Here is a 14,517-nt window from a genome sequence, read left to right on the forward strand (position 1 = left end):
AATAAATTATAGAGCTGCTTTTCTGCATAAAACACACTTTGGCATGTTTTGATTTATTTGCTCAAGATTAAAAAATAATTTCCACTTCACCACCTCTATCTCTGTTCACTACAGTGTAACCTAAATTGACTATTCAAGGGAAAAGAAAATAAGTACTGAAAATAGCACAGATTTAACAAATGTGGGATATAATGAGGATTGCATTCTAGAAAGTTACCTGATCTGTACATGATAGAGAGAGGCGTCTGTTGGCCTGGTATAAACATGCTAATGAAATAGATAACATCTTTCACATCATATACTAAAAGCAACACTACTGAACTGTTTGGTTACATTTCTCAGTTCAGTACTTGGGGTGGGGGATAAGAAGGTCCAAAATGACTAACAGAATAATCCTGACCATTTTGGACAGCTACACAAGAGGTGTTCTGCTGGCACATTCACCTCATTGCTGAATTTGCACCCAGTTATGCTATAAAGAAGAGTGAGGGGATAAAATAGGCAAATTGCTGGTGGTGCTATTATAGGCAATAAGCCAGAAAATGTACCATTCCAGATAGCAGGCAAATAGCAATAGCATGTACATTTCTATACCGCTTATCAGTGAACTCAGCACACTCTACGTGGCTTTAGAATCTGTAAGCCAATTAACCCCAACAAGCTGGGTACTCATTTTACCAACCTATGGAAGGATAGGAGGCTGAAGGGATTATCGCACCACTGAAAAACACTCACTGCTGCTGAATTTCTGTCCTCAAAACCCCCATCCAGGTACACCCAGGCTCCAATGTGGGTCTCTGAACTCGCTTCGGCAGTCATTTTTCAAACTTGCGAGCTTTCCAACTTTGAAAAATGGCCACTGAAGTGAGTTCAAGGAACCACATTGGAGCTGTGCTGTTCTCGAATGGCAGTTTTGAGGACAGAAGCCATACAATAACACCAGGGTACAGCCCAAATAAAGCTTCAGTTCAGCAGTGGTAAGACACAGTTTTCAGTGGTGCGATAATCCCCTGAATCAACCTTGGAGCCCTCCAGGACTGAACTCAACCTTTTGGCTGCAGTACTAACATTTAACCACTGTACCAACAAGGCAGAGCCAGCTTTCAATCTATCCACATCAATACATATAGAGATAGTATTGCTTCTGTACATATGTTGCTGGGGAGAAAAGCAGAAGGGTGATTTTGCATTTCTCCTGTGCTAAAAGACAACCAGTTGGATAGTATGTGAACACTGTGATGCACGAGAGTGGTCTTCGGTCTATATGGCTGGCATCCTAGTAGTGATTACAAATGGTATAAACCCAACTTAGACCACTGTAACCTTCTTTCTTGGACATTTTGTGGATCAGAATTCTGTTCTAACCACATACAACCAAAATCTCATCAAACACACCTTTTCTCTGCTGCAAACCCTCTCCCCAAAGATGGCCAATTCCATTTCAGTAGAGAGCAGAGGAAGCTGAAGAGATGTGCTAAGCTATTTTCCTTTAGCTGGACAAACAGCACTAATATCGTCATCAAGTATCATCCAAGGAACCTCCAGCCTATCATAAGCTGCTGCCACACTGCAGAATTAATGCAATTTGACACCACTTTTTGCAATCTGATGTGTCTGACAGAGAAAGCTAAATATCTCACAAAACTACAATTCCAATAATTCTATATCATTGAGCCAGGGCAGTTAAAGTAGTGTCAAACTGCATTAATTTTGCAATGTCGATGCAGCCATTGTCTGTCTGGTAAAGGAAAATAGTTGGCTGTATCTCTGCTGCTCCCCCCTCACTCTCCACCAACACAGAAATTGCCATTTTGGGGATGGAGCAGATCAGAGGAAAGGGAATTTGGTTTACACTGGGAAATGTATCATAACCATGTGGCAAAGATATATCTCCTGATGCAGAATCTTGGGCAATAATTTAAAACAGCCATAGAATCAAAGAGGGAAAACTACAAAATAAAACCAACAGAAGCAGCAAAGCTCAAGTAGGTCTTTATAATAAAAGTTTGGTTGAGCCTAAAAGCTCATTTCTCTCTTCAAACCGGTCCTAAAGGCAGACTGAAATGGGATCAAGATTAGTGATATAAATCTTCATAAATTTCAATGTTATGGACAAGAAGAAATAACTTAGCCATTTTTCTCCCTGCTGTAAGAAAGTCATTGTAAACTGTGTAGTTTTCAAGGATTATTCACAGTTTGGGATTTGTTCAGCAAAAAATCCACACATGGGGCTTTTTTTTGGTACAGAAAATGTCACTTTCTGCAGAGAAATGTTATTTTCTGTGCAGAAAGTATGATTTTATGGCCAGAAAGCAACATCAAGGCAGAAATTGCATTAAAATCTTATTATAAACAAAACAAAACATAATGGAGTTTATCACACGGGGCACTTACTGCTGCCCAAATGTTGCTGAAGTGTTACCCAAATGTTTCAGAAGCACCAGAGGTGGGATCATCCGTCGCGCATCTGAAATGTCATAGAGGCTTCCCACTTTCCTTCTGTGGTGGAAGCATTCATGGGGAAGCCTCAGAAAAACAATTTTTATTAATGAAAGATCCCGTTAATAATGAAAGATCCCATGCGATAAATTTCACAACAAAACAAATCTCTTATTGCTATTAGGAACTGGAGAAAAATCAGCATTTTCTCATTATTCTCTTCCTCACTATGGATGTTAAAGTCAGTATTGTTCTTTTTGTGTTTTTTCAGAATCCTCCTGGCATTCTCATTTCACTGTGGTTTCACATTGTGCATGTGGTGGTGTGCAGATTTTTCCTCTCCGACATATATCACAGGTCTCAGAAATGCATTGATTTCTAATATAAGATGTGCTTCATTCCCTTACAAGTCTTGTGAGATGCAAGATGTGTGTTTCCATATGGAAATATGTATCCTATTAATTTATTTTTTTCACAGATAACTTTCTTTGTGGATTGTTCCCTAAGCAAATAGATTTGTTGTTCAGAGCGAGCAACCTCTGGTGATAAGGCTCACAGAGAACATATTTTTACTTCACTGTTTTGACACACTAATTTGTGAACTTCTTTTCCCTAAAGAGTTCCAGCACTACAAAGGATATGTTGCTTAGAAGATATATCTAGCCACTTCAGTATTTTGCTACCTGCAAGAACCCAAATTTGACTGTAAACTAAAGCAAAGTGCAGTTGCCAGGTGGTCTGATTGAAACTACATTAAAAATAATTTATTTGTTTACTCAAGTCAGTGGTATAGCGCACTCTTAAATAAATGAAAAGAATGAAATACAATGTAAATAGAAATGGGATGGAGAGCAAAAAAAAAAAAGTGTCACCTTCTTCAAGTAGAGTAAGACAATGGGTATTCTGCCTATATTCAAACATTCACTTTCATATTATCATGAGTAATGGCCTGAAGCCAGAGCAACTCAAGAGCATTTGTAATGAGCCTCAGGATCACACCACCCTTTTCTTCTGACTTAACTAGTTTTCCCTCTCTGAATTAAATTGCATTTGTCTATAAGAAAAATATCCTTCTAAGTTTTATTGCAGCTCAGTATTAATATTCGAAGCCAACCAAGCCCCCGGGGCTAGGGGGATGAGAATGACAGGGCTTATTTTACCTCATAAAAATCACACTGCAAGCATGAACTGTGTCTTTTGGGGAGGAGAGAGAAAAGCAACAAGCTTTTGGTGCCTTAATGCAAGAAGATTCATTTGTTGTTATAGAACGGCCAGGGACCGCATTAATGTTTCATTACAGAAGCAAGGGAAAACATTAAACAATCTTTAGATAAAAACTGTCACACTCCTGGACTTTTATTAATCCGTGACGCATGAGCTGCCAATGAACTGTCCGTGGGGTCAAAAATTGTTTTCATTTTTTTTTGAAAAATAATAAATAGGTAAAGGGACTGTTTAGAATAACTGGAAATCTAAAAATACTGTAGAATGGGGCCCCCACATTCTCTGAAGTTTGGGGTGCAGGACCCCTGGAGATTATCACATGGGAGAGGAAAGCATCCTTCTCCTGTGTTTAAATAACGCTGATCACATTATCAGGGGGTAGATTATCACACTCCCACTCTCTTATCCCATTCTTTTCCCATCTGTAAATAGTAATGGACCTGTCATTGGGTATTAATGTAGTTCCAATTAATACCCAATGACAGATCCATTACTGTTTACAGATGGGAAAAGAACGGGAGAAGAATGTGGGAGTGTGATAATCTTCTCCCTGACTGCACGATTAATGTGATTTAAACATGGGAGAAGGATGCCATACTCCCATGTGATAATCTCCCCTGTTAAAGATAAAAAAACGCAAATAAAAACATCACTTTTTTTTTTACTTGAGAGAACACCTCTCTAGGAATCTCTAGGTCATCCAGCACAACCTTACAGTCAACATCCGACAGAGATTTACCACAGAATTGCACTGAAAGACTTGCAAATGCCTAACTCTAGGTCCTCCAGTGTGACTCTATGGTGAACTTCTGGCAGAGTTGCACTGGAGGACCTAGAATCATAGAGTTGAAAAAGACCACAAGGGCCATCCAGTCCAACCTCCTGCCATGCCAGATTCTAGAGAGAACACATTAATCAAATCTGCAATCAAATCTGAAAAAGCCAATGCAGAAAAAAAGTGGAGAGCCAACTGTACACAAGATTATTTTGTTCCATCTCCCTTCCCATGTGTCCCTGCATTCAGCTATGAAGAGGAGGAAAAAAGATGCATAAATTTCTGTAAACCCCATTTCTCACCACAAAAAGATTTTTCGCTTTTTCTTTTCTCTTTTCTCACCCCATCTCCCTACTGTGCCCCCTTTTGAAGCTTATTGATTCTCACATAGCTACTAGCAAATGTTTCATGAAGATGAATAGCTTCAAACTCCTCTTCTAATCGTTTCAACAGTCTCCCTTTTTCATTAGATGATTTCCAATTTCATTTGTAACTTACCAGATTTTAATTAGTTAAGTTTCTAGCACAGAAAGATGTCCTTGTTACTTCAGATAAAATTGACGCACTGGGACACTCTATTTTTGCCAAGCCTGCCCTTTCTTGGGAGCAGTAACTAACATTGTACCACTTGGATTAAATTAATGATCCATCCTCGATATAAGAGTGTGTTTTTTACCAGCTAATGGTGGTTCCCAGTTAATGGCGAGTGAGCCAGCCATTTTATGACTGAATCCATTTTGAATTGTCTAATGGTCAAATGGTGCTTCAGAAAGTTCTGGGGGGAAATCTGTTCAAAATTTCTGACCCACAAAATAATTTTGCACCATTTTCAAAATTTAGCTAAACCTGAAGAGTCAGTGTCAAGGTGAAATAAATGAGCAAATAATATTTGGCTGTACTACACTGCAGAAATAATCCAGTTTGACACCACTTTAAGTGCCATGGCTCAGTGCTACTGAATACTGAGAACTGTAGTTTGGTGAGGCACCAGACCTCTCTGACAGAAAAGGCTAAATGTCTCACAAAACTACAGTTCCCAGAATTCCATAGCATTGAACCAAGGCAGTTAAAGTGGCATCAAACTGGATTATTTCTGCAGTGCAGACACAGCCTTTGTCAATTTGCTTCATCCCTACCTTGCACTAATACCATTCCTTTAGCAGCATGGATCTTACTAGAATACATCTATCTAAAGTAAACAAAGTATGTCTCTAAAGAGCCATAGTATTATTAAAGATCAATTCAAATGGTAGCTATAAAGCATATATGTGTTGGTTACAATTCAGGATGTAAATTAACAGAAGTTGTTATCATGCAATCCATGACTTGTAAGAAAATAAGCCTCCTTAAGTTTCATTACACAAGAGCAACTGCCATGTTAGCAAAAGACCTGTTTTCATGGTTGACTTGATGGTATGGAAAATATCACATTTAATTGCCTTTATAATGCAGCTACTCATCTACAATAGAACTCAAAAATGGTATTTCAGAGTCGCATGGATCACCTCTGAGTGAAAAAATCCCTCTATTTATCAAAGACCTCACATAGGCTGCAGCTCTAACACAAAAAAAGCTAAAAATAACTATGGCAAGTAAAAGCTATCACCAAGTTACAAAGGAAAAGAAAAGGCAATATATTTATATCTTCAAATAAAGTGGTTATAACAAGATGCTATCACCAAGACATAATTTCAAGATGGTTTGAACCTAATTTGTTGGTTATGTGGCATTCAGCCAGAGACAATGCGTCATTTAATGGTTGGTTGCCCAGAGCTTGTATAAGTAAATTATACTGATGCCTCATTGCAGCTCCATATTTGCACAGAAAATAATCTTTTGCAGCATCTTTTTTTCTGAGCACATGAATTGCAGCCACAGTACTGAGCCTGGACAAGAACAGCAGGATAGGAAGACCCTGAAGAACAGCAAGGATATGTTTCAAGTAACTTTCAAATGATTGATATGCTGAATATCCTGAACAATTCTTCACTTTTCTTCACCACAAGAGCTTTGCTGGTCCCAAGGCAATCTACAGGCCATTTAAGGGTATAATTTCCTCTCCAAACTGATTTGGATTTCATGTGCACTTGGAAAAGTTGCTTTTTGGACTTCAAACCTCAGAATCCCTCATAGCCAATAGGTGTGCTAGCTGGGGATTCTTGGAACTGTAGTAAAAAAAATTGCTACATTCTAGTTTTACATGAATTTAACTCATGATATTCCTTTAAAACGTAATGGAGATCATAGTCTACATAGCTAGCAAATAATTCTGTAGTAAAAATTCATGGGGTTGCCATAAGTTGACAGGGAACTTGAAGGCGCATACACACACACACACACACACACACACACAGGCCCAGCTGGAGAGATTTCTTATGGTCCTAGAGCAACTGTTTGTCAATATACCCCACGACCAGGAGAGCACTGCAGTTATCATTTCCCAGTACAGTACCCTAATCTGCAGCCCCTAGGAAATTCTTTGATTGTAGTGCAGCCTGGTTTAAGTTGTTGGGGTCACCTTCTGTCGTTAGCAATCATGAACATGAATCCCAAAAGTTGTAAGATTGTAAATCTCATAAATACTGAACAGGATGTCAGTCTATTTCTAAAAACTGTTTTCAGACGCTATTGAATGTGTAAGATGAACAGGCATAGTGAAGGCTATGCAGGATCATGCATTTGACTCCTGCACATTCACTGCAACAACTATACATACCTCGAGTATACCAGTATACACTGTCTGTGACAAGAAGGATTATTGATATATAACCTATTAATTAGCCTTTGAACACCCTGTCCAGATTGCCGCGAAATCAGTTTCTCTTTCTACGGAGCTGAGCTTCACTTACCCAGGTGAGCAATTAAAATTAAACTTATGATTTATTACAATAACAAGTTTTGGTGACGACTAACCTATTTATTATAACATGAGCCTTTATGGATTAGAGTCCATATCTAACTCAGGAGAATTTATCATACAAAAGAGATCAAGAGTTTATCTCATGAATATACTGGGAAAATTGCGTAATTACACATAACAATTTCACATAAAGCCCGCCATTAAAGGTGCCACAAAGAAGCTTTAACATGCATCTTTTTACTTTCAGGATTTCAGTGCATTTCCAATATCACTTTATTTCCGCAATTGTGTATGATAATCACTCACACAATTATTGACCATTTCTGCTTCATTTGCAGGATTTTTAAATGCACTTTAATCTCTCTTTAATGTTGAAATCAGCCTCATAGAATCATAGAGTTGGAAGAGATCACAAGGACCATTGAGTACAATCCCCTGCCATACAGGAACTCACAATCAAAGCACACCTGACAGATGGCAATCCAGCCTCCGTTTATAAACCTTCAAAGGAGGAGGCTCTGCCACAATCCAAGGGAGTATGTTCTACTGTTGAACAGCTCTTACTGTCAGGAAGTTCCTCCTAATGTTGAGCTGGAATCTCTTTTGCTGTAGCTTGAATCCATTGCTCTAGGTCCTATTCTCTGGAGCAACAGAAAACAAGCTTGTTCCATCCTCAGTATAACACCCCTTCAAATATTTAAACAGGGCTATCATATCACCTCTTTTTTAAAAAAAAAATTATTAGGACACACCAAATACTAAAACATAGACAGACTTTACGTACAATGGAAAATTGTCTCTAGGACACACACACCCTGCTTTTATTGGTTGGATCTTCCTGGGTTTCCCTTTGTCTTGCCTCTTTTATAATTTCAGTCTCTTTTTGGTCTTTTCTTTATTCTCCATCTACTTGTCATCACTGATGTTCTCCTTCTTGATGTCCCTCCTATCTATTTGATCTCCACTCTTCTTCTTTTACTATCTTATTCCAGTTGTCTACCTACTCTTATCTTCTTCACTTACTTTCTTCCTTCCCCTTTACTACTATCAAACCTGACCCAGGAATTGCATCTATCATGTCACCTCTTAACTGTCTCTTCTCCAGGCTAAACATACCCAGTTCCCTAAGTCTCTCCTCATAGGGCATGGTTTCCAGTTCCTTCGTCATTTTAGTTGCCCTCCTCTAGACATGCTCCAGCTTGTTAATATCCATTTTTAACTGGGGTCAGTGCCCAGAACTGGACACAGTATTCCAAGTGAGGTCTGACCAAAGCAGAATAGAGCGGAGCTATTATTTCCCTTGATCTAGACACTATACTTCTATTGATGCAGCCTATGACCACATAGGCTTTTTTAGCTGCCATATCACACTTTGGACTCATGTTCAACTTGTAATCTACTAGGACTCCTACATCCCTGTCGCAGGTACTGTTGTAAAGCCAGGTGTCCCCCATCTTGTATCAATGCATTACATTTTTTCTGCCTAAGTACAGTATCTTAAATTTCTCCCTCACCTACTTTTCTTTTAATCTGAAGGCATAAAAATCTCCATATCATTGTGGCTGCCCATTTTAGACAGGTTGGTTATTGGACTGCTTCATTTTCTGGTGATGATGATGATGATGACAGCAAGGATTCTAATGATTCACTGCAAAACATGGTGGGGACATCACAAGAAAACAACACAGCAAAATATGGAATGAATCTGTCTCACAGTGGCACCTCTTAGATTCTCCATTACTAAGTGAAAGAACAAAGATGGCACATTCAGCCTGAACTAAACAACCCGACACTCTCCATATTAGCTACAAACCATATGGGAATCAAATCCAATCCAATCAAACACATTAAAACACATGCAAAACATGACAGAAAAAACAAAACAACATAAAACAGACAGGGGTAATAGCAAGAGTTATTTTTTAAAGATAAAATATAATAGATCTAGTATCCTTTAGTTAGTACAACTTAAAAAGGGAGACAAACCCCATGAATTACATATTTGAATCATGGTTTGATTAATATTAGCAGCAGAGAAAAAGAACTTTGCAACAATTTCTGTTACACATTTTTTTAATATCTACTAACAGATAAACCAATATCATTCAGAGGGTCTTCCAAGGGATTTCTTAAGAGCGGTGTAATTAATCTTAATCTCTCATGTCTTTAAAAATTACAAAAGAGAAATATGTGGGAAAGAGATCTACTAATCCATCTCCACATGGACAAACACAATTTTTGTAAGGAATTCCCTGGAAACAACTGTTCCGGACCGCAGAACAAATGACATTAAGTCGTGTGTGTATGTGTGTGTGTGTGTGTGTGTGTGTGATATTTAGAAATAGTCAAATTATCAAGACAGTTTGCACTTCTCTTGGTATGAAATGACATGCCTGGATTAATTGGGGAGTTGGTCGTTTCGGCAGCAGACAGAGAATATTGTATGGCCCCATGATTAGCAAAAGTAGTATTTTAACAATAGAAGAAAAAAGTTTGGCCCATAATCTATCCCTGAGTATCAAATTAAAAACTGATGTCAAATCTATGAAGGCAACATGTAGACTATTGCTGAGTGATCTTGTATATTTCTCAGATAAGTGGCTTACAACTAAGCAACAGCCAAGTGTTGACCTGCCCTTACTTATAAACCAGCCTGCTCACTGGGATATTTTCATCCTCAATCTAGCTAATGAGCCTATTGTTAAGGTAGAGTTTACCCATTACTGAAAGCAGACTAGTGGGCTGGTAATTATAGGGAACATTCCTACCCCTTTTTTAATAGATAGGTATTATGATAGCCTGGGACCAGTTATTAGGTAATCGAGAGGTTCTGTTAATTTGGGCGAACAGGGCTGCTACTAAAGGTGCCCACATGTGGTGTTAGTTTTCAAAAGCTCAAGCAAGTAGGTACAGGTATAGAAAATATGCTTCCATGGAGACCTGCTCTCTACAGTCCCTAAAGATGGTAGAGAAATAAGATTCTCAAACATGTTCAGGTATATTATATCAAATCAAACCTGCAAGGTTGCCTAAGATGGCTTTAACTATTGACCAACACTGGAAATTTTTTTGCAAGGAGGAATTTATCAAAATACTTCATTACCTAGGCTCTGAAATCCAAAGCAAGAAGCCAGATTGCTGCAATCTAAAATAACCAATAGCTTAGCTTGTCTTCAATTTATCTTTGAGCTTAGTTCACTCTTGAGTTTTCTGAGATGATGAGGCAGCCATTAAACTACTGGCTGAAGGAAAAGTACATATTACAAAACCAAGTGCTAGAATATTGTGATGAAACTGTTTATATTTTGTGGTGTTGCCATGCAGTTGTGCTGATGAAAAATACAACACCAGTTCAATCCTTTTTATCAGGTGGGGAAAATGTGGCTTATATAACTTTCTGAAGGCAAATCTTATCACATTCACCCACTGCCGGGCAGTGTGCCGCCTGTATGCAACCCAGTTTTCTCTGAGCTTGTCCCACATCTTATCAAGAAGGGAAATCTTATTCTTGAGAAGCTGTGAGAGAAGCCCAGGTTGCATATGGGCTGCATATTGCCCAGCGATGAATGAATGCAATAAGATCCGCCTTAAGAAACTTACATCATGGGTCAATTCCGACAGTGAAGCTAATGCAATAATCTCCTTAATGATGCAGCACACAAACTTCAAAAAGCTCACTGTGACTTATATAAGCATTGGTGGCCCTACAGAATGTCCCTCTGTGGTAGAGTCATCCATTATGTAAACCTGCTGCCTTTCCAGAGTTTAATTTTAGTAATCTTTAGAGCAATAGATTTAAGAGCCAGCTGCATTATACTATGAAATTAGAAGCAAACTATCATTGTTATTATTTACTGGTACAGTGGACTGACAGGACACTCTGTTCTCAAAGATGTTATCTCACCTCACACTGGTGCTGCTTATGGGAAATCATTCCTATAAGTGTTGAAGTGAGAGTGGCAGAATGGCATCACTTATGCAGAAGGAAGAACTAGACAAACGTAAAAAGGAGTACAAAAAGATGGTGGGAATCTAATGGAAAGAAACAGCTAACTGCTCATTTAAAAAAAACTAAGTGGTGGAATGAAATCGATTACCTTAATGATGGTCAGGCTGGCTGGCTGGCACAATAAACTAGAATGCTCCACATTGCAATATTTTGTTACAGGTTCTACTTGTTAGTATCTATGATCCAACTCTCTGAACAGACTTAAAGGGAACTTACAAACAGAACATTTTGACTAGATCCTCTACTAGACATTTGTCTATTTGAGCCACCATGAATTTTCTATTTAATAGACCCTGAGCAGCAATGCCAATCATTTTGTTATTGACTATGTACATCTCTGTCTGTCCTTTGTTTCTTTTCCTCCATACTTTGTTCTCATAACACCCTTATGAGGTAAGTCAGAGCTGAAGCACAACTGGTGGATTTCATGGCTCTGCAGTGACCAGAACGTGCATGTCCAAGTCTCATTCAAACAACCACACAACACCAGCTGTCACATTGCCCTCACACCTCACTGTCGAACACCTCATTCTCAACAATGAAAGTTTATGTAAGAATCCAAGTCTGGCATATCTGACAAAATACAAAGCAGTCAAGTGGAACTATTAGAGAGGAAGAACTAGGTGGACAATATACAGCTTATCAGTAATCATGTGGTAAACAAAATTTAATCACTGCCATTAAAACTGAAACACAAGAATGGAGACCATTCCAGTGGTGGTCCTGCACCAGGTGTCACCTGGTGCAGGGAAGGCACGACTTCTGGGGATAAGACTTCCAGGAGCAGGACTTCCGGCAGGATTTCCAGCCACATGGGAATGTGAGGGACACACAGCAGTGTGCGCAGGGAGTGGAGAAGTGCATGCAGCGCACAGAGGTTCACATGTAGGCCGGACCTCCCTGTGGATCAGAGCAGTACACGTGGTGTGTGTGGAGCAGTACATGCATACATGCACTGGAGCAGCACGTGTGTGGGGCAGCATGTGCGTGGTGCTGCACATGGGTATGTGCATGGAGTGGCATGTGCAGATGGCACAGGGGGTAGTGGGGGGCTGACTGGGATGTCACCCTTCTTCTGGGGTGTCATCAGTGCAGACTGCACCCCCTTCACTCCCCCAGTGACGCTACTGGCCCATTCTCAGTGACAGAGTTTACAGAAGTCAAATACTTTGCATACAGGGCAGCATGTAAACCTGAAAAGGGAAACATAAAACTAACATACTACAGTATGAACTAAAAATCACAGTAAAGAACATGTTCTTAAAGAGTATTTGTGTATAGCATATAGCAGGTTGAAAAAGTCCTATATGAATATGTATACGTTTTTTGTGGCACCAGAGCTCTCTGACAGAGAAAGCTAAATGTCTCACAAAATTACAGATCCCGGAATTCCATAACATTGAGCCATGGCAATTAATATAGTGTCAAACTGGATTATTTCTGTAGTGCAGCTGCAGCCTTTTCTATCGCAGTACCTAAGAAATTCACATCCATTCATTATAAACGACCAACTACTCTAAAAAGTATAATACTTGAGAGTTTTTTATTTTTATTTTATTTTGCCAAAGCATGGTGCATATTTACCTACAAATAAAGAAAACTGAAAGCAGAATTTATTTCTCAATAAATTCACAGGATGGTTTGTAGTGTATTTATTCTCCTCAATAGATGCTCCTGCTTCCTGGCAGATCTACAAACAATATTATTTAATGTTATGTAACTTGTACCTGAAAGCGCCTGTGGTTTTGTGTTAAAAAAATGATAGTTTAGGAATAAAATTATATGCATTACCGTGAATTTTTTGTTGTAATTGTTTAAAGTTGTCCTCCTTTGACATGCATATTGGGAGACAATATCTGCACTGAGAGGTGAAGTCTCCTCTGCATGCTTGAATGAAGCTGCAGAATGCTCATGGTGCACCTAGAAACAGAGAAAGAGAGAAATGAGCCATTTGTTAACTCATTTATCTCGAAGTCTCAGAAGTCAAAACCTAGTGATGTTTCTGCTTTTCTAGAACATTTCTGTCTTTTATCTTCATGCTGCATTGTAAAAGCAAACACTCCTATATATCATACTTTTCGTCATTTCACAGACAAAAACTAGTCAAGCAACACCAGAGTGTGGTCAAAATGGAAAATATTATTAATGGGGAAGAACATACACGCTAGAAGAAGCTACAGCAGTTTGATTTTTCCTGAGCCTACTGGGAAGGACAAGGTTCTGCCACCTTTTTTCAGACACTATTTAATAATTGTTAAAACTCGACTTGCTACTTCATTTCCATACACAAAGGATTGTGGATTTGATTTGACATTCTCACATACCAATGGCATATATATGTCTGCCCCTGGTTTCCACTCCACTATATGCATCCAAGGAAGTAAACTGAAGTCTATGGAAGCTCTTGCTGCCAACTTCTTTATTTCAGTTAGTCTCAAAGGTGTTACGAGATGCTACATAATGTTGTAAAGTTAGAATTCCTGATAATTCCATTTTCATCAATTTTATGCAAGAGTCATAGGGTGCATCTACTCTGTAGAAATAATGCAGTTTTACACTATTTTAACTGCTATGGCTCCATTCAACAAAATGATGGGATTTGTAGTTCTGTGAACTGCCACCACTCTTTGTCAGGGAAGGTTAAAGACCCTTTAAAAATGCGAATTCTAAAATTCCATAGGATAGAGGTACAGCATTAAGTGGTGTCAAAGTGCATTATTTCTACAATGTAGATGTGCCCAAATGTTTCCTGTGATTTATAATCTATGGCCCGTTATAAACGAGCACCCTAGGACGGACTCAGTCCATGCTAGGGTTAGAAAGGGGCATCTCTTCCAGACGCCCCTAACCCTACCATGGACTGAGTCCGTAACAAATGGCGGTGGCCGTTCCACACAGCCGCCGCCATCTTGACGTAACGGACGCTCTGCATTCACACGTTGCGCCCCGGAAATGACGCCGCAAGTGCGCGACTAGCACCTCACGGCGTCTTTTCCGGGGAGCAAGAAGGAGCGCGATTTTCACGCTCCTTCTTTGCTGCGTCCGGGAACTGCGCCGTTTGGCTGCTATGGTTCCTGGACGCAGTAACCGGTGGCAGCAGCAGACCGCCGCATTTCGGCAGTCTGTAACCTGCCTTTGTATTCAATCAGAAATCAGAACAACATGATTAACTATAAACTTGGCCTAGACAATAATTTTAATTATTTAAAT

The 14,517-nt window shown here is 39.2% G+C and overlaps 1 protein-coding gene across 1 annotated transcript in view; it reads right to left on the minus strand.

Annotated features, from left to right (window-relative positions):
• Nucleotides 1–14,517, minus strand: part of DNTT (DNA nucleotidylexotransferase) — a 157,718-nt gene that overhangs the window by 124,655 nt on the left and 18,546 nt on the right. Inside the window, exon 3 of the mRNA XM_089508345.1 lies at nt 13,099–13,227. Coding sequence (XP_089364471.1) covers nt 13,099–13,227 — 129 coding nt within the window. The remainder of the gene's footprint in view (nt 1–13,098; nt 13,228–14,517) is intronic.

The sequence above is a fragment of the Sceloporus occidentalis genome, unplaced genomic scaffold, assembly GCF_023333645.1.
Source record: "Sceloporus occidentalis isolate IW3139 unplaced genomic scaffold, rSceOcc1.0.p SCAF_2, whole genome shotgun sequence".
NCBI lineage: Eukaryota > Metazoa > Chordata > Lepidosauria > Squamata > Phrynosomatidae > Sceloporus > Sceloporus occidentalis.